Below are 20168 nucleotides of genomic sequence, written 5' to 3' on the forward strand. Positions count from 1 at the left end.
AGCTCGGCTGATTGAACGCATCACACCCCCTTTTTACTGGGTAAAAAAATCTTTTTAAAATATCATTCCTTTTGAAAAGATTACCAATTCCTCAGTTTGAGTTTTGACACACTCAAGAGTGTGCCCAAATCCATCAAATCAAGGCTCTAATACCAACTTATAACAACCCACAAACAGTAATAAAATTTTTTGTTCTTAAAACCATTAAATTCACACATCAGGCATCACAAAGTCAACCAAAAAATAAAATGTCAACAAAACATCAAAGTACATATGAAAACAAGTGCAGAATCATGAGTGGGATGTTGTGCCATCACGTCGAGCCCATCCCTTTTGTACCGGAAGTACCTGAAACCATAAACATAAATTGTAAGCACAAAGCTTAGTGAGTTCCCCAAAGTACTACATACCAAACATACATCTGGGCCTAGCCCTAGGGTATGATCCAACCCAACATACACTTATGGGCCCAACCCTAGCGTTTCTCTCAACCCATCATATACTCATGGTCCCAACCCTAGGGTTTATTTCAACCCAATTCATACAACATTGGGCCCAACCTTAGGGTATCTTTCAACCCAATCATACAAACATGCAAAATTCACAAATATAGTTAACATGCTACATATATAATTTAGTTGGCTGACATTAGTGCCTTCGACCCACAAGCACAGTAAGAAGACTCACCTAACGTAGAACAATGCTAAATCCCACTCCCGGTCTGCTGGTAATAGACTCCTTCTATTAATCACATTAGATAACCCTAATTTACAATTAAGGCAAATACTCCAGCTCTACTAGTCCAAATATAAGTCTAATTATCACTTGGGCAAAAGACCATTTTTCCCTTCCCAAGTCTAGCCCTCACAGTTGACTAAAAACACAAAAAGTCAAAATTCAAACCTTTGTTGACTTACGCATGGCGTAGATCACTATTCCAATTGACGAGCTTAGAAGAGGTTACATTGTGTGTAACCTAAGTTACGCACGACGTAACTATCAATCCCTTAAAAATCACTTTTGAGGTCTTAACTCATTAAGAACTTTCAATCCCAACTCAGATTTGACATAAAAAGGCACTCCAAACCATAAGGTCTCTAACTTTATGCCTTTGCATGGAAAAAGGGAGCTTAAAACTAAAACCCTAACTTATAATACTCTCTAAAATCCCATAACTCTTGCATGGAAGAATACAAACGACCAAGCTTGGATTTTTATGTCACCAAACACCCAAGATGTCTAAAAGGATAGCTTAAATGGTTTGGAGTAGGCCATACTCATTAGACCAAGGTTTTTAGGACAAAATGGTCATAAACATGCAACTTAGCAAGATCTAACAAAACAAGCCTCAAAATTTGAACTTTATACCTACTCAAGATTCACAATGATGTGTAGATTTTAGATCCAAGAGCTTTAGTGCACCACCACTTCTCCAATGATCTTACTTCACCACAAAAATCACCAAAATAGCACTCAAAAGCTTCAAACTCACACTTCAACGATTAAGGTTTCGATATAGGGGCTAAGAGGGATGGAGGCTGGCTATAAGGAGGTCCAAGGGGAGTTAATGACCTTAAATAAGGGTCACACCCCAGATTTTAGGATTTTGGGACCAACTTGAGTATGCCTGGCATACTCCTTGTAGCGTACTCAGCAAAACATGCAACCCTTATAAGCCTTTACGCTCGACGTACACTCCACGTATGCCAAGCGTACTAGCCTGATTAGCAAGGAAAATAAATTTTGGGTTGAAAATGAAAAATACCTAGAAGTGTGTGTTACAAGAAGTCTTGTGGTTGAGGTGCAAAATTCCATACATGAGGTCCAATGTTCAAACCTTAAAACCATGTAATGCCTAAAATTTTACTATTGCTCAAGGAGTTACCCTAAGATGATGGGCTTTGGAACAAGTTTAATATGAACCGTCAAAATTATATGATGTACCATTCTTAGGGTTAATGACATTGTGACTTCATAAACTTTCATTTTCTTTCTTATTTAGTAACTTAATTTGTTTTTTTGAGTATTGTGTATCGTCGGTGTTTCGAAAAAACATGTCATTAAAGTCATTATCTTAAAGATGAAGCAGTCACCCGATTATAATGATTATTTCACACAACCTTTTCCTTAAAGTCTCAAACGCTGCCTACTGCTCAGGCCCTCAGCGAAAGACAACAAACTTCTTCGTCAGCTGGGTCAGGGGTACCGCTATCTTGGAGAAGTTCTGAATGAATCTCCGATAATAGCCTGCTAAACCATGGAAACTCCAAATATCGGAGGGAGACTTTGGAACCTCCCATCTCATCACGACCTCCACTTTGTCCGGGTCGACCAGAATATCGTTCTGGTTGACAAGGTGCCCCAAAAACCGCACCTCGCACAACCAGAACTCGCACTTGGAGAACTTGGCGTACAATCTCTCCCTCCTCAGGGTATCCAACACCTCTCGCAAGTTCTCCTCGTGCTTCTCCTGCGTCTTCGAGTAAACCAAAATGTCATCAATAAAGACTATCACAGAACGATCCAACATCGGTCTGCATACATGGTTCATGAGGTCCATGAACGTGTCAGGGGCATTGGTGAGCCCAAAGGGCATCACCACGAGCTCATAATGACCGTAGCGAGTCTGGATAGCAGTCTTCTGTACATCCTCATCTCTGACTCTCATCTGGTGATAGCCTGAATGCAAATCGATCTTGGAAAACCAAGATGCCCTTTGAATTCGGTCGAAGAGATCGTCAATCCTCGAGAGTGGGTAACGGTTCTTCACCGTTACCTTATTCAACTCCCGATAGTCTATACACATCCAATGTGACTCGTCCTTCTTCTTCACAAATAGAATCGGGGCTCTTAAAGGCGAACTGCTCGGCCTGATAAATCCCTTGTCTAACAGCTCCTACAGATGTGTAGATAACTCCTGCATATTGGGAGGAGCCAACCGATATGGTGCCTTGGCTATCGTAGCCGCAATCGGAACTAGGTCAATCCTGAACTCCACCTGTCTCTCCGGAGTTATCCCAGGCAACTCCTCCGGGAACACATCCGGATACTCCCTTACAACTGGCACACCGCTCATGGTCGCCTTACCCCCCTCTCGGGAATCCATAATATAGGCGACATAACCTGCGCAACCCTACTAAAGATAGCGCATATCTCTTGCTGTTGAACACAAAGTCGGCCCGCACTGCAGCCTCTCGCCCTGAATCACCAACTCTCCCCCACTTAGGGTCCTGACACGAACCAACGACTACTCACAGATGATCGCCACACCATTAGGGCTCAACCAATCCATGCCTATGATAACCTTGTTCCCACACAAAGGTATGGGAACTAAATCAACGAGGTAACGCTCGTCATACATCCTCAAGACACAATCTATGTAAACCTCTGATACGCGGGCTGATCGGTCATCCGCAATCTCGACCTCTAAAGGACAATCCAACATGCCTAAAGACTCAACAATCCTCTTTCTGAGTGCAAGAGATACGGATGATCGAGTAGCCCCCGAGTCAAATAATACATGTACTGGGATGCCATTCACATGGAACGATCCTAAACAAAACATATAGAATATAAATATCAAAACTGACATGTAATAAACGTAAGGGAGAAGAAAACATACCCGTCACTGCATCCGGTGTGGCACGCGCCTCCTCGACGGTCAGCTGGAAGGCTCGGCTCCTCACCACTGGAGCATCTGACTTGCCCTGTCGGGCATCCGTGATCCGCAGGGTTGCTGGAGCCGGCGCTCCTGATGTCAATCTACGGCAGTTGGCCTTTTTTTGGCCCCTCTGATTGCAATGAAAGCAAATCAGGTCTGATGTATGAATGGTGGGGGTAAGGGCTACGCAATCCTTGCTAAAATGCCTAGTCTTGCCGCACTTGTAGCAGCCCGATCCCCCGACTCTGCAAACACCCTCGTGTGGCCTATCGCATTTCCCACAGTGGTTCCGGCCCTGCTGGCCCTTCGACCTCGAGTCGAATCCCTTGTGTTTCTTCCCAGAAACCCCAGTCGTCTGCCCAGTCTCCGCCTTCCTCTTCCTAATGTGCTCTATATCAATCTCCCTCTTCCTCACCCTCGCTATCATGTTATCCAAAGTTGGGCATGCCGAGTAGCTGACATATTTCTGAATGTCAGCTCTCAACATGTCATGGTGCCAGGTTTTCTTCATCTCCTCATCACCGTGTACTGAGGTACAAGTAAGGCCCTCTCCCTGAACTTGGTGGTGATCTGTGCCACTGACTTAGTAGTCTGTCTTATATCCAAAAACTCTCTGGCTAGCTGCTGGATCTCCACAACTGGCATAAACTCATCTCGTAATCTGGTCATAAAGTCCGACTAGGTCATAGCCTCAATGGCTGGAGCTCCTAATGTATCACTGACTGCCTCCTACCAGTCTCTAGCCCGTTCTCTTAAACAACCAGCAACAAACTTGACCTGCGATCCCTCATGGCAGAAGCTCATCACCTGCGCAGAATCAATGTCTGCGATCCATCGTCTCGCCATAATGGGGTCATTCACCCCCCTGAATTCTGGTGCCCCGCATCTCCTGAAATCCTTGAAGGAGATCATGCGAGTCCCTGACTAGCCAAGTGCCATGTCACTCCTGAATCCCCTAAGGCGATCCTCCATCAGCTTAATGATACCCTCCTTGATCAACCCGATAATCATCGGGATAGCGTCAAGGATGCCTCTCATAATATTGGATGCAATGAACTCGCACAATCCGTCATCAACTAGCTCGGAACCTGTACCCGAACCTGACCCAGACCCTGAACCTCCTGCTCCGTGACGTGTCATCACCATTCTGAAACAAACCACACAGTCATCAGAGTCATACATAATATCGAGATAACTCATGCTTACTACAAGTTCATTGGTTTAATCTCAGCTCTCTTTGATTCGAGTACGGACCCTCTGCTTTCAGTAGTACGGGCCCATACTACCTTCTAAATCTATCCTTACTTTCCACAAGAATTGCCTTGACTCCACCAAGTCCCTTTCACTGCTACTACTCGCTGTACTAATCTCATCCTAGGCTTACCCTAGGATAATCTCCAGCCCACTCTCTGCCATCAGCTGGATAAGAAGTCCATGCTATCTCTCCTTAACTAGTCCGCGAATACCATTACATATTACTAAGACCAGATAATTCTTCGAATGAGAGGTCCTACCCTACAACGGTTGGACTCAAACAAGAGCTGTGAAATAGGGCTAGACCTAACCTTCTTAAATTATTTAGTCCTCGTAATATGTAACTTAACGTATTCATTTACTAGTTAATTAAAGATAACTAGGACTCCTAAAGCACAAAGCAAGCATCATTCAGGCATTTAGTAACCAAAACCAAGCATATCCTAACCAGGCTATCATATCACTGACTAGTCAGTACTAACATGCAGTTCAATAAGCACATACAACAGGCACATAAGGCATCTTCCTAGATCCTTAGCCCTAATCTAGCATGCAGTTCTCATACACGTACAATAAGCATATAAGGCATCCTTCCTAGATCCTTAGCCCTAATCTAGCATGTAGTTCTCATAATCATATCATATATCATAGCAAACATGTATGGGTATCTTGGGGAAAACTTACTTAAGCTCGACCGATTGCACACATCACACTCCTTATTCTTTCTCAAAAAACCTTAAATTTAAATTTTAGAAAAATTGGTTTCATTGTAAAAATTTCTTAAACCCTCGATTTGAGTCCAGACACCCCCGAAGGTGTGTCCGAATCCCTCAAACCAAGGCTTTGATACCAACTTGTAACATCCCAAAATTCAAGACCAAAAATTTCATTTTTAATTTAATAATTATAAAACCATTGTCTGAAAACAACATGGAATCAACTCATATCAAAACCAATGTATCCATAATCAAAACATGTCATGATAAAACAATATCAGAGTAAAACTCCCAGAGATTTCATGTGCGGAAAATGTAGTGTGATGCGTTGCGATCATACCGACTCCTTTCCCTTCGAAGAGGAAGTACCTGAAACTAAAACTGAAAACTGTAAGCACAAAGCTTAGTGAGTTCCCCCATCATACCACACAATAACATACTGCCAGGCATATCTGGGTGCCCGACCTACCTTGTCAGGCATATCTGGGTGCTCGACCTACCCTGCCAACCCTGCCAAGCATATTTGGGTGCTCGACCTACCCTGTCAGGCATATCTGGGTGCCCGACCTACCCTCCGGTTTATCTCAACCGGTTATGAGGACTATTTCACCCCTACCACTACCACATAATGCATAGCACAAACGTAATGTCAAGCATATCTGGGTGCCCGACCTACCCTCTAGTTTATTTCAACCGGCTCCGGGGACTATTTCACCCCTCTTACCACCATCACATAATATCATAGCATTTTAGCACATAAAGCATAACAAATAGTGGCATACCATACAATTATCACAAAGACAATCATCTCTACTAGTGGGCCGACATTGGTGCCTTTGACCAACTTCTAGTGGAAGGTAACTCACCTTAAATGTTGTAAAGTAGTTGAACTGTCCTCGGCTCTAAAATCAACCCCACTCAAACTCTTACACATAAAAGATTTCCTTTAATTACCCTTTCATACTCATAACCCCTTAAGGTTTAACTTTGGTCAAAGTCAAAGTCAAAGTCAAAGTCATCACCCAGGTCAAAGTCAACATTCTGGTCAAAGTCAACATTCTGGGTTGACTCAACTCGCCGAGTTCCGTAAATCATAAAACCTTGAAATCGCGATCCAACTCGTCGAGTTCTTTCACGAACTCGTCAAGTTCCTCCTATCAATAGAATCGGGACTTTCCCACTCAGCTCGTCGAGTCCGTCCTTAAACTCATCGAGTCCTTCCTTTTACAGAGTCGGGACACTTCGACCCAACTTGTCGAGTTTCTCTATGAACTCGTCGAGTTCTTAAGTCTATTAAGCTATCTTGATGTATTAAGCCATTATTCTGTGAATCTAAGTCTCATATTCCAGATCTGGGTCGAATACACCTCTAAGAGGGTAAAGTTTCCGACTTTACCCATTAAGACCCATCCTAGAAGAAATGAACCCTAACCCTAGCTCAAAATGGCTTAGTTCCAACTTCAAAAACCCTAGCTCAAAATGGCTTAGTTCCAACTTCAAAAACCATCAAAACTTCAAGATAAGCCATATGGTCATAGATCTGGACTTTAGGGACAGTTTGGTCACGTAAAGTTCCTATCTTTACTTGCATACATAGACTACTTGGCTCAAAAGGACAAAAAGATGGTCCACAAGTTGCATGGGACTTCCATGGCCATAAAGTTGGCACCTTTATGCCATGAAGTCCCCTAAAGACCCTAAATCTAAAAGGTTTGCCCACATGGGACGTCTAAGTTCCAAAGACCAACATTCTTGGACCAAAATATGGAGAAAACATCCAAAAACTAGATCTAAGAATACTATAAGCATGGTAGGAGATTTATAACTCAAATGAACAAGAAATGAAGCTCAACTTCTGGATCCAGTCTCCTCCTACACATCCTTGCTCCTTCTTCAGGTATCTTCTTCTTCAAAACCACAAAGAATGCACAAAAATGGCTTAGAACTCTCAAAAGTGAATTAGGGTTTCGTGGCTAGGGTTTAGGACAATGCAAGCTATAAATGAGGCCAACTTATGGGGGTTAAGGTGTTTAAATAGGGTGCAAAACCCTGAAAATTAGGGTTTCATTCTGCCAGTCTTACTCGTCAAGTTGAGACTTCTCAACTCGTCGAGTAGACTTCTTAACCCACGTCCCAATCCATCTCTACTCGACGACTTTGGGGCCTCTAACTCGTCGAGTTTCTATACAAAAATGAATAAATTGAGAAATAACTACATACCAAGAACCGGGCATTACAACAACCTCAACCCAACACAATATGTCGACATATACATAACATATAAACATATATTCAGTCAACAGACAAACAGGCAGATTTATTGATCACTATGCATAGCATCATCCTATCTCCTAAGACACATATCTAACAGATCACTACAATACACAATCATACGATAAACCAAGATAACGATCCATAGGGCTGGACTTGGTGCCTTGGACCCAAAAGTACAGTGAAGAGAACTCACCTCCTGATCTGATCAATATCTGATGAGGCCCCGTCTCCAAATCTCAACTTTTCCGCCACCTATATAACCAAAATAGTAAAGTCTCAAATACCAACCAAAATACCGAAATACCTTTTAGGTCAAACTTGGTCAAATTCAAAAGTCAAGGTTTACAGTCCATGTTGACCTAACACACAGTATTCCCCTTGGCCACACCGTGTTCTACCAACATCCAAACAGTAGGGCAAATCATACGTGTTGGCTTCGAAACACGCCATGTTTGCCGAAGTTCCAACAACTTAATATATTAACTTGTTTTCTTCAATTCTAGGAGCTCCAAAGCTCAGATCTAGTCCAAAATGTGATCCAGAAGGATAAAGTTTCCAACTTTATCGATTGGGACTACCCAAAAGGTCCAAAAACCCAATTCATAAAGCTTAATAATTCAAGGTCTTAACCAATAAGCACTTAATCCTTAAAGTCTAAAGTTCATCCTTTCCAGAAGTGAGTCTAACACCAAAACCATCCCAAAGGTTGGTGCTTTATAGTCATACATTTCCAATGCATGTCTTGAATCCATAATAGGTAAAAATGAGGATTTATGACCTAATCTTTATGCATGGCATCAAAACTTGATTATAGACCAGATCCAAGACACTACTAGGCAGGGCCGATCCATTGTTTTTTGCTACCCGGGGCGAGATAAAAATTTTTATGCCCTTATATATAAAAAATTTAGAAAATCAAAAATATAGTAAATTTTATAATCAAACAATCAATACAATACAAACGAAACCTACAAAAATCATCTAAACCGTTGTCTTCGTGCATTTTTTGAAGCAAAATATCTCTTATTTTACAATAATCAATATTTTGTAGAAAATCACTTTCAATACTTAAAAGTGATAATCCATTCAATCTTTCTTGAGACATAGTACTTCAGAGATACGATTTCAAAAGCTTCAATTTTGAAAAACTTCTTTCCGCGGAAGCAACCGTAACCGACACTGTCAATAAGATCCTATATGCAACCAAAACATTAGGGAACATATCCATTCTTCTTGCATACTCCATTATTTGAATAGATGTCCAAGGACCTTCACATTTGTATGCTTCATTAGGTAACATTTTCTGCAAAATTTGTAACTCAATAAATAAACCAATTCCATCAATATCACATTCTTCACCACTTGTCAAGTTGGACTCAAGATTTAAACAACATTTTTTTAATTTATCATCATCTAAAGAAACTAATTTGGAACCATCAAATAAAAAACCAAATATAGATTCAAAATATTGCATTTTTTCAAATCTACTTTTCAATTGAACAAGAGTCATATCTACTATAACAATAAAATAATCTCTTTTAAATGCTTCTTGAGAAGATTGGTGTTCTCTTTCGGTATTTGGAATTTCATCAAATTGTTTTTTTCTTTTATAATCACGTTTTTTTAAAAATTCGGGTTTAACTTTAACAGTATTTGCTATTTCTTTAGCTTCACTAATAGCAAAGTCAAACCCACTTTCCCTATATCCTTCAAAATAATTAATTAACCCCTCTAAATTTTTTACAGCAACATCAATAAGCATTTCTTTGGATTGTAACTTTTTACTAACCAAATTAATTTTGTACAAAACTTCATACCATATAATTAAACTTAAAATAAACTCAAAACTAGAAAATTCACCATTTACTAATGAATCAGCATCTCTACACACTTGTCCATTATCACTTTCTATAGATAATTTTTTTAAAGCTTTTCTTATTTGGGAAAATTGTGTTTTTATTGCTTTAACACTTTCAATATGGCTTTCCCAACGAGTAGATGATAATGATTTAAGTGTTAGATCATCTATAAATTGAAGTAAAACACTCCATCTTTTTGTTGAATTAGAAAAAACATTATAAATCGTTTGACATGTACCAAAAAAAGTTTTTGCCTTTTGACAAGAATTTGCCATATCACATAAAACCAAATTTAAACTATGACATCCACAAGGCATATAAAAAGCTCTACTATTTATATCAAGCAGTCGTTTTTGAACACCTTGGTGTTTTCCTTTCATATTTGCCTCATTATCATACCCTTGACCACGAATATAATTAATATCCAAATCAAGAGATTTTAGAGCATCTTGTAAAACATTAAAAAGACCTAGACCAGATGTATCTTCTACATTTAAAAACTCTAAAAAAAAACTCTTCTACTTTTAGTGGAACGTTTTCCAAATCTACACATCTTATAATCAAAGTCATTTGTTCTTGGTGACTAGCATCCGGAGTGCAATCAAGAATTACAGAAAAATATTTTGCATTTTTTATTTTTTTAATAATTGCACTTTTTACCTCGGATGCCAACATATCAATTAATTCATTTTGAATTTTATGACTAAGATAATGATTATGTGTTTCTTTGTCTTTAATCATTCGAAAATGTTCTTTCATTACCGGATCCCATTCAACAATTGATTCAATTACACTTAAAAAATTACCATTTGAGTTTTCATAAATTTTTTCATTTGTACCACGAAAAGCTAAGTTATTTTTTGCTAAACATTTGACAACAGAAATAATTCTAACCATAACTTCTTTCCAATGTTCGGTATCTTTTTTAATCATTTCTTGTAGCTCTTTATCAATTGTTTCATTTTTATTTAACCTAATACGTGTTTCAGTCCAAGTTCTTAAACAAACCATATGATCAGAACTATTTTCATGTTGTTTTAATGTTTCACTAAGATGCTTCCAATCTTTAATTCCTTCGGTTGCCAAATTACTTTTAGTTCGAACGGTTTTAAAAAGTTTACAACAAAAACAAAAAACTTTATCAAATTCTTTTGAATACACTAACCATTTTCTATCAAAACAATCACCATTTTTTAATTTACGTGTATAAAAATCAAAAGAAAAATGTCTACCAAGTGCGTCTTTTGGAAAAACTATGTTTGTATCAATTTCTCTATTTGGCCCTTTTTCTATTAGTAAATTTTTCATTTCTGAATCTAAATCATCTCATACTCTAGGATCAAAAATATTAAAATCACTTGGTTTGTCTTTCTCAACAAAGTCATTTTTATCAAAATCATTAGAAAGATCAACCGAATCATTGGAAGTACTTGGTGGAATATTAAAATTATCATTTTCTTCAAAATCACTAACATTTTGATTTCTAACCAAAAATTTATTTAAAGACCCTCTTAATTCATTAGCCTCTTGTTGTTCCTTTTTTTTTCGTTTTCTATTTTGTGCACCAGATGGTTGTTTTCGGGGAATCATATTTAAAACAAAACAAATCTACTTATAAACACTAAACAAGGAATGAAGGAAAGATACAACCTGAACAATAACACACAGCAGCAAAATTTGAGCAACCTTCACAGCTTCACAGTTGTCAAATATCAGAATAAAGAAGCCTCCTGAATCCTGATTCTTGATTCACATCACAAAAACAAGAAACAAAAACACAAAAAGTTTACAAAAACGAAATTACATATATTAAAATGAAATAGAAAATGGTAAAATTGAATTAGAAGAATAGTAAAGAACTCACCTAAATCAGGAAAAAAAATCAAAATCACAGTTCTTTTTCGTTTTACAGCTTTCACTTTTCATATATGCCTTCTGAAAATCTGAAATAATGAAATACATAATCAGAAATAATGAAATACATAATCATAAATAATGAAATACATAGACAAGTAGAGAAGTAAAGAACTCACCAAAATTAAAAAAAAAAAAAAAAAAAAAAAACCGAAATCAGACCATGCTTTTTTGATTTTCAGCTTTCAGATATGCCTTCAAGCCTCCTGTATTCACATCACAAAATCAAGTAATCAACCATTGACCTAATCACCCAATCATTTAATCAAATACAGTGAAGATATGAATATGATGAATTGATGATTCATGTCGGAAATTTTAGAAAGAAATAAGAATCAAACAAACGAAAAAAAGAACTCACCGATTTTACGATTTATATATTGATTCTGTTTTCCTCTTGCTTTAGACAGAAAAAAAAATCCAACCCAAATCGTTGCTACACCTATGAATCGTTGATACAACTCCGAATGAAGGAAAAAAATCCAATTTAATCGAATGGTAGAGACTGAAAGAGTCTCGATCTCCACGATTAAGAGTCTCGAGAGATAGAATACAAAATTGGGAATAAGATAGAGACTGAAAGAGAGATAGAATAAGAAACGGAGAAAGGTGAATAGAAATCAGACCATAGACATCGATTAAGAGTCTCGATCTCCACGATTTTCAAGGGTTCCCGTTACAAAATTGACGATTGAAGTTCTCGACAGCATCTTGGCGCTCACGAAATAATCTCCCGCTTGGCCGCTTCCGCTTCAGCTTTCATATAGACGCCTCAAGAGAGTCACGCCTTTTTTCTTCTTGGACTGCTGTTGGTGCTAGACTTAAGTTCTGGGCCAAAGTTCCGAAATATATATACATATACATATATATATATATATATATATATATATATATATATATATATATATATATATATATAGTATAACTTGTTGGACAAATTTTATGCCCCTAATTTTTTGATGCCCTGGGCCTAAGCCCACCTCGCCCATGTATTGGGCCGGGACTGCTACTAGGTCACCTTAACCCGAAGATTCATAAAGTTACAAACTTTATGAGATCTAACCGCTTCAACATTCAAGAACAAGAAGCAAAAGGGACACTTACAAACTTTATGAGATCTAACCGCTTCAACATTCAAGAACAAGAAGCAAAAGGGACACTTAAAAACTTTATGAGATCTAACCGCTTCAACTTTGAATGATAAAAATCCAGTCTTGGACACTTACAAAGGTCCAGAAGAGTGCCAAACTGAAGAATGGGGGCTTGCTTGTTGGATCTTTGCTTCCTTTCTCCACCTTCTTCCTTCTTTAGCTTAAAAAAACACCAACTAGCTCAAAAATAGGAGGGAAACATGATTAGGGTTTCTTTCAGAGCTTGAGGGGCTGATGGGGACTGAGGGTGAACAAACCCTAGCCTCTTCATTTCTTTAAATATGGAGCAAAACCCAAAAGATTAGGGTTTCATTCTAGCCATCAACACACCGTGTTACAAGAGGAAACACACTGTGTTGCCCATAATGAAACTCGCGTCTTTTTTTTATCTGGATACGCCGTGTTGGTGCCTCCAACACGCCATGTCCAATCCTCAAAAGGGTGATTTATACCCAAAGTTGCTCCTCATATTTTCGGGTGTTACAGATGTCGGTTAAGAGTTAAACTATCTATATATCAATTACAGATAACATAACGATACTAGAACATAAAACATGAAATAGGTATGTACAAGTAGGAACTAACTTCAAACTTGATCACCATCAAACGTCATAGCATCATTACCTCCTAGTCTTATAATAGCCTTCATCAAATCACCTGGAAGGCTGGAACCATCTGTTTTCTCCTAAAAATGACAAACAATCACAATTTCATTGTTGATATACATACAATCATACTCATCAGAAGTTGTTTTCTTTTTTTGTGGCTTGAAATCTTGTTTCGCATCTTTGACCATATCCATTGGAGATAATGATTTGGTTTTAGTTTTTTTTGAAGTAACGGAATAACCTTGGTATAAATTTACAGAGACGGAAAAACAGACAAATCTTGCATGTAACTCAAGCTACAACATATTAGGTGAATGTAGAAGATTGTTAGAGAGAGAGAGAAAGAGAGAGAGAGAATAGTCGGCGTTTCAGTTTAACTTATGTTGTGATGGTAATGAAGATGGTGATAGGTTTTTGTTTTTGATAAAATGTCAAGTTAGCAAGGGGTAACCGATTTACCCCTTTAAGATCTCAAAAAGAACATTTAAAACCCGACAAACATCACATTATATCTTTAGAAGAAAAAAAAAACACGTTAGGGAAATTTTAAAATATATAGGAAAGTTTGTAAGGCTAAATTGACATTAATTTTAGTTTAAACCAACGAAACTACAATTATCTAGGGATGAGCATCAGAACCGTGTACCCGCTTTTCGAACCAGAATCGCCTCGGAACTACCGGTTTTGGAACTGGAACAGCCTTAAGCGGTTCCGGTTCTGGTTCCTAAAGTTATGGAACCACCTTAAGGGGTTTCGGTTCTGGCTCTCGTTTTTTCGGAACCGCTACCCGCTGGGTACCCGCCAGAACCGGTTTATATATATATATCAAGGTTGTAGAAATCGCTTGACGTTAGCTAGTCGGTGGACTGGGGTTAAATGATTAATCAGCTAGGCGGAGATTAATTGGCGGATTAATCGGAGACCATTAATTGCTAATTTGTTAGATTTTTAAAAATTAAATATGACTAATATCATATAAAAGTTCAAGAATACCACTAATTTCATAACAAAATAGGTTAATATGATTAATAAAAGATTAATCATACCTTAAATAGTTTCTATTGAGATAAAACTTTTTCAAAGTGTTAAAATTTCATCGGGTTCCACTGCTTCACACATTGTGTATGCATGGATTAATCGCTAGACACCTCTAATCGGTCGAGTAGTGTCTAGGGATTAATCGGAGATTAATCGGGACCTTCTCGCGATTTTTACAACATTGATATATATATATATATATATATATATATATATATATATATATAGATATAGTATTTAATATAAATATGTGTGTTACTTAGACTGATTTAGAATATATTGGTCCGATTTTGTCCGTCGTTGGTCTGAATTGATTTGATTTAGATTGAACTAAATTGCGGTTTTATCGACAAAAGTTAACAAAATTAATGTAACAGGGTTACCGGCTCCCAGAAACCGAAACCGCCGGTTCTGGGACTGGTTCCAAACATTTAAAAACTGTCTAGAGTAGTTTCGGTTCCGGTTCTAACTTTCTAGGAACTGTCGGTTCGGGTTCCGGTTCCGGTGCTCGCCAAATAAGACGGGTACCCGCCTATGCTCATCTCTACAATTATCAGTAGTATACTTATAAATTGACAATATAAAAACTCATAGTGAATAATTGTTAGACATTTGATATATATATATATATATATATATATATATATATATATATATTATATGTTTGATATTTGGTATTAAAACTCGACTTATATGGTATTATTGACAACCATGACCTAACATTTAAACTTTTTCGATCCATTTATTTTGTCATCTCAATTTAGTTCGACACACAATGAGTTTCAAGTTGTGAGTTGCAATTCTAGATTTGACAGTATTACACTAACAAATTACGTGGAAATAAAATTTGTTATTAATCACAACAAGAAATGATGCTATAGAGCTTCTCATTGAAATAATAAATAAATAAATAAAACTCACAGTGTGGTGGATTTTCCCAAATATTAAACCCAATCCCTTGGCCAACAGTTTCATAAGGGGCACATTTACGATGAATTTCACCCTTTTCCTATTAGGATTCTTATCATCCTAACATTACTCCAAAAAAATAAATAAATAAATAAATCTACAAACATTTTCCCAAATATTAAACCCCATCCCTTACCCAACAATTTCAGGAGGGGCACATTTACGACGAATTTCACCCATTTCCTGTTTGTATTCTAGCTTATCATTCAAACATATCTCCAAAAAATAAATCTATTTACATTAACTTCTTTCGAAATTCTGTTAATATTATAAATTCGATAACTAATAGAATAATCAATTATTGAAAGATTATCATTCTTATCCTCAACATTCACATAACCAATACAAAAATATTGTAAAAGAAATTTGCAAACGTCGGAATGGACCACCCTTCGTAACCATGACATTGTGGACAGGCTCCCTTCCAAAATCACAGAAAAACTCTCCATGTGAATCATAAACCTTTCCCTTTTTACTTTACCCCACAATCATCATTCATCATAAAAAAAAAATAGTATTAAAAAGCAAAATCAGAATCACTTTCTTCAAACAGTAAAAAAAACTGAAATATTATATTTGCACCGCATCCAAACACTCCCTTATCAATTTCAATCACATTATGTTCATCTAATCGAGGTATGATGAATGATGATCAAATACAATTAAACCTAAAGCTTAATAACCACTTTAACTTTACTAGATTCGTCTATAAATAGACATGTAGCTAGTTCTTGAAAGTAAGAGCCACTAATACCATTCAGCAATGGAGAGCAAACACAATGTATTCACAACAAAACTCAAACTTCTTCTACTAATTCTTGTAACAACGACTACATGCAAATGTCACACCCATGGCTCACGAGCCAACCAAGCTGAAACCCTAATGTCCTTCCGCCGTTCACGAACAAGAACCCACACCCAACTCAACACTATCAATGAGAAACAGGTCATGGAAACGAGCTTCAGTGAAGTGATCAAAACAGATGACAATGGGAGGACAATGGAAGACGATTACATAAAAGCCGGGCTTCCTGGGCAGCCATTATCAAAAGGGTTAAGCTTTAAACAATTTGCAGGATACATCAATGTTGATAGCTTCAATGGTAGAAACCTTTTCTACTACTTTGCTGAAGCTCATCATCAACCATCCACTAAACCACTTGTTCTTTGGCTTAATGGAGGTACACTCTGCCAACCTATACTTAATTGTTTCTTGAAATCTTATTCGTTCGTTTATACTGTTTTACTTAATTTCTGATTACGACACAACGTTAGCTGCATATCAAAATTTACATGCAAACATATATATAACGAACCTCGTAATACAATAGGACCAGGATGTTCGTCTCTTGGGGTTGGTGCCATGCTTGAGATTGGGCCATTTGGTGTTAATGCTGATGGCAAAACTTTATATTCACGACGATTTGCATGGAATAGAGGTTCGAGTTTAACAAAACTGTATACGTAGAAACAATATATATATATATATATATATATATATATATATATATATATATATATATATATATATATATATATGTTTTAATCGAATTTATATCTGTTTTGACATGTTACATGTACACAGTTGCAAATGTATTATTTTTGGAGTCACCAGCCGGAGTTGGATTCTCTTACTCCAACACAACAAGTGATTATGGCTTGTCTGGGGATAAAAGGACAGGTAGGTTTCCCTTTTCATTATAACACACACACACGCATTCTTTTTTTTTTTTCTTTTTCTTTTGGTTGAAAAATAGCTATTGACCAATCAACGAGCTCTAGCTATATATAGCTTGTTTGGTATCCAATGTGCCATAACCGATTTTTTTCGGTTTATGATAACATCGTTTTTTTTTTTTTTTTGATGATATTGAATTATTAGTGTTTTTGGTTAAAATTGTAGCCGAGGATTCATACGTGTTCCTCGTTAATTGGTTCAAAAGATTCCCGCATTACAAGAACCATGACTTTTACATAATCGGGGAAAGTTATGCAGGTATAAATTAATTACATAAATACAATTGATTATTTCAACATCAAAGATCTGTATTTTACCATATAGTCAAATTATTATGTTACAGGATTTTATATCCCGGAGCTAGCCGATATAATCACAAAGAAAAATGTGAAGAGCCATTCTACGTCAAATATCAACCTCAAGGGTATCATGGTAAAATAAAACCCAGATTTAATAAAATGACTTGATATATACGACACCTTTACTATGACTTATATATGTTTGTGTTTTCAAATATATATTGAAGATAGGGAATGGAATAATGAACTCTGATACTGACGACAAAGGATTCAACGATTATCTATGGAGCCATGCCTTGATTTCAGATGAAACGTATCAGAAATTAACACGAGACTGCGGTTATAATAACAATAGTAACTACTGTCATAGCTTAGAAGAAGAACTTGGGGAAGAAATTGGGAACATAGATTTCTACAACATCTATGGCCCGACTTGTACGCCATTGCCTGATGGAATAATGGTGAGGAAGAAGCATCATCGAAGATCTGGTGGAGTAGATCCATGTGAAGAAGAATACGTTGAACATTATCTCAATCTTGCGAGTGTTCAAAAAGCTTTCCATGCAAATCTCACCAAATTATCTCATCGATGGGAAACTTGCAGGTTCGAGTCAGCTTATTAATTATTTTGTTATGATGAGTCGGTATCATTTGGGTTAGAAGCGAAAATTCTGGCCCTAAAGTAAATCTGTTTGGGTTCATGTTTGACCTCGAATGGGTCAAATAGATGAAATTCAATCAAATCCTTAACAAAAATGAAAAACCTACATGTGTCAAATGTGTTAAACACGTCAAACATATCGAAAGTTGTCAGATTCTTACAACAGCCTAAATTGCTTTTTTTTTTTTTTAAATAAAAAAAATTAAAAAGATTATTTTTTCTAATGTTATTTTATAAACGTATACAGTATACTAGTTGTATATGTAATTCAAAATCATTAGGAATCCAACTCGATTCATTTTGAAACAGGGTTAATATTATATAAAAAAAACAAAACAAAAAAAACAAAGAAACCCTCTATATGTAAAGGGGTTTTAAGGACAAAAAATAGAGGGTTTTTCCCAAAAAAAAAGTTGTCTGAAATGGGAAGATTATTTGAAAACCTCTAAAATGGCTAAATTGAAAAAAAAAAAAAAAATACAATGTCTTTTCTATAAAAAAAAATAAATAAAGGAAAAAAAAAAGTCAAAAGTTACTTTACTGTATGCTTTTTATTGCAGCAACCTCATAGGGGAGTGGAAGGATAGCCCATCAACCATGTTTCCGATATACAAACGACTGATTTCCTTGGGTCTTCGAATACTCCTCTATAGGTACATTTGAGTTTTTGATATCATCGAAATAAGTCTTAAAATCATCAAATAATCATTACTATTTAACTTGAAACATATTAGTGGAGATGTTGATGCCGTTGTTCCGGTCTCTGGCACACGATATTCTATAGACGCCATGAATCTTACAGTGATTAAACCTTGGCGATTTTGGACAGACGCTACGAAACAAGTAAGGTTTCATGTTTGATAACTTTCTATTATCCAAGTACTTTGATAGACATTAAAAAAACTTAAACATGAAATAATTTTCGTGTTTGTTTATAAAAAATATAGGTAGCCGGATATAAAGTTGTATACAATGGATTAACGTTTGCAACGGTACGAGGAGCGGGCCATGAGGTACCTCGATTTCAACCACACCAAGCTTTTGGTCTACTAAAAATGTTCTTGGAAGATCGAAATTGAAAATGAGCACCAATGAGTGTTGCAAAGTCTTCATGATGAATTTCGATATTTGACCGAAAGAAAATTAATTTCGATATAGAATTTATTATTTCCAGCCGGTTGATCAATTTTTTTTACAGTCTGAGATGTTTGCCACCCGACGCAATTACAAGTGCAATTATGAAATATATTTTTATTATGACACTAAAAAAAAAAACTAAATTATTCATTATATTTTATAAATAATGGGGCTACTACAACCTCCTTATAAAATTTATTGTTATCAACAACTTTTGGAACATGAATAAAAGTGTTTTTGGAATAAAATTAACAAAGATAATGCTTTACTAATCGCCAGAGTTTTTGGCCCTATAAAACTACAATAGAAATAGGAAGACCATCTTCCAATCCATTCGACCCTCCACCTTGATCCCCCCTTTTTGCACCAATTTTTTTGAACATCTGAATATATATATATATATATATATATATATATATATATATATATATATATATATATATATATATATATATATATAACAGAAAAATAATAAATAAAACTAGAAAGGCGCCCGAGAAAAAATGAACAATTACATCGCGATGGAATTCATTGAGTTTTGCACCCCGTCAATCCATTTGATAGCAAGCTTACTATTTCTGTACTCATTCAAGTAAATAATCAACAATACGCTCAACTATCTTATTCTACTTAATCTTTTTGTTCCGAAACACTACATCATTATATAACCAAAACATCTACCGAGCGAAAAAAAAAACAATCACCTCCATTGTTATCTTTTTGGACTTCGAAATGCTCTAGGCCTACATCCAAGTGTCAACATCAATAACATTACCCATCTACAAACCACCTACCAAACTTTATTCACCATTTCACATTTGAGAAACAAGGGCTCAAGCTCTTCATTTCCATCCCACACATCGGACAAACATTAGAAGAAACATTCACT

General features: G+C 36.6%; 2 protein-coding genes across 3 annotated transcripts; one reads left to right on the top strand and one right to left on the bottom strand.

Annotated features, from left to right (window-relative positions):
• Window positions 1–9001: 9001 nt before the first annotated feature.
• LOC111878220 (uncharacterized) lies at window positions 9002–11797 on the bottom strand. 2 transcript variants are annotated; one of them, XM_052771632.1, is made up of 2 exons: window positions 11629–11797; window positions 9002–11494 (listed from the first exon to the last, which is right to left on the bottom strand). In XM_052771632.1, the coding sequence occupies exon 2, from the start codon at window positions 10142–10144 to the stop codon at window positions 9017–9019; it is 1128 nt and encodes a 375-aa protein (XP_052627592.1). In that variant the 5' UTR covers window positions 10145–11494; window positions 11629–11797; the 3' UTR covers window positions 9002–9016. The 2 variants fall into 2 exon arrangements, with proteins under 2 accessions (XP_052627592.1, XP_052627593.1); XM_052771633.1 differs by having other exon boundaries at window positions 9002–11507.
• Window positions 11798–16119: 4322 nt separating this feature from the next.
• Window positions 16120–19315, top strand: LOC111877862 (putative serine carboxypeptidase-like 23). Its single transcript, XM_023874372.3, has 9 exons — window positions 16120–16625; window positions 16776–16883; window positions 17030–17125; window positions 17348–17440; window positions 17526–17614; window positions 17709–18085; window positions 18703–18795; window positions 18877–18985; window positions 19090–19315. The coding sequence occupies exons 1-9, from the start codon at window positions 16208–16210 to the stop codon at window positions 19219–19221; spliced, it is 1515 nt and encodes a 504-aa protein (XP_023730140.1). The 5' UTR covers window positions 16120–16207; the 3' UTR covers window positions 19222–19315.
• Window positions 19316–20168: the final 853 nt, after the last annotated feature.

Source organism: Lactuca sativa, chromosome 5 (assembly GCF_002870075.4).
Source record: "Lactuca sativa cultivar Salinas chromosome 5, Lsat_Salinas_v11, whole genome shotgun sequence".
Lineage (NCBI taxonomy): Eukaryota > Viridiplantae > Streptophyta > Magnoliopsida > Asterales > Asteraceae > Lactuca > Lactuca sativa.

Bases quoted from the DNA above. Each gene is read 5' to 3' on its own strand.
- LOC111878220 (XM_052771632.1), bottom strand. From the start codon at position 10,144: ATGAAAGGAAAACACCAAGGTGTTCAAAAACGACTGCTTGATATAAAT.
- LOC111877862 (XM_023874372.3), top strand. From the start codon at position 16,208: ATGGAGAGCAAACACAATGTATTCACAACAAAACTCAAACTTCTTCTA. The intron at 16,884-17,029 runs GTTCGAGTTTAA...ACATGTACACAG, and splicing joins ACGATTTGCATGGAATAGAG to TTGCAAATGTATTATTTTTG. The intron at 17,126-17,347 runs GTAGGTTTCCCT...TTAAAATTGTAG, and splicing joins GTCTGGGGATAAAAGGACAG to CCGAGGATTCATACGTGTTC.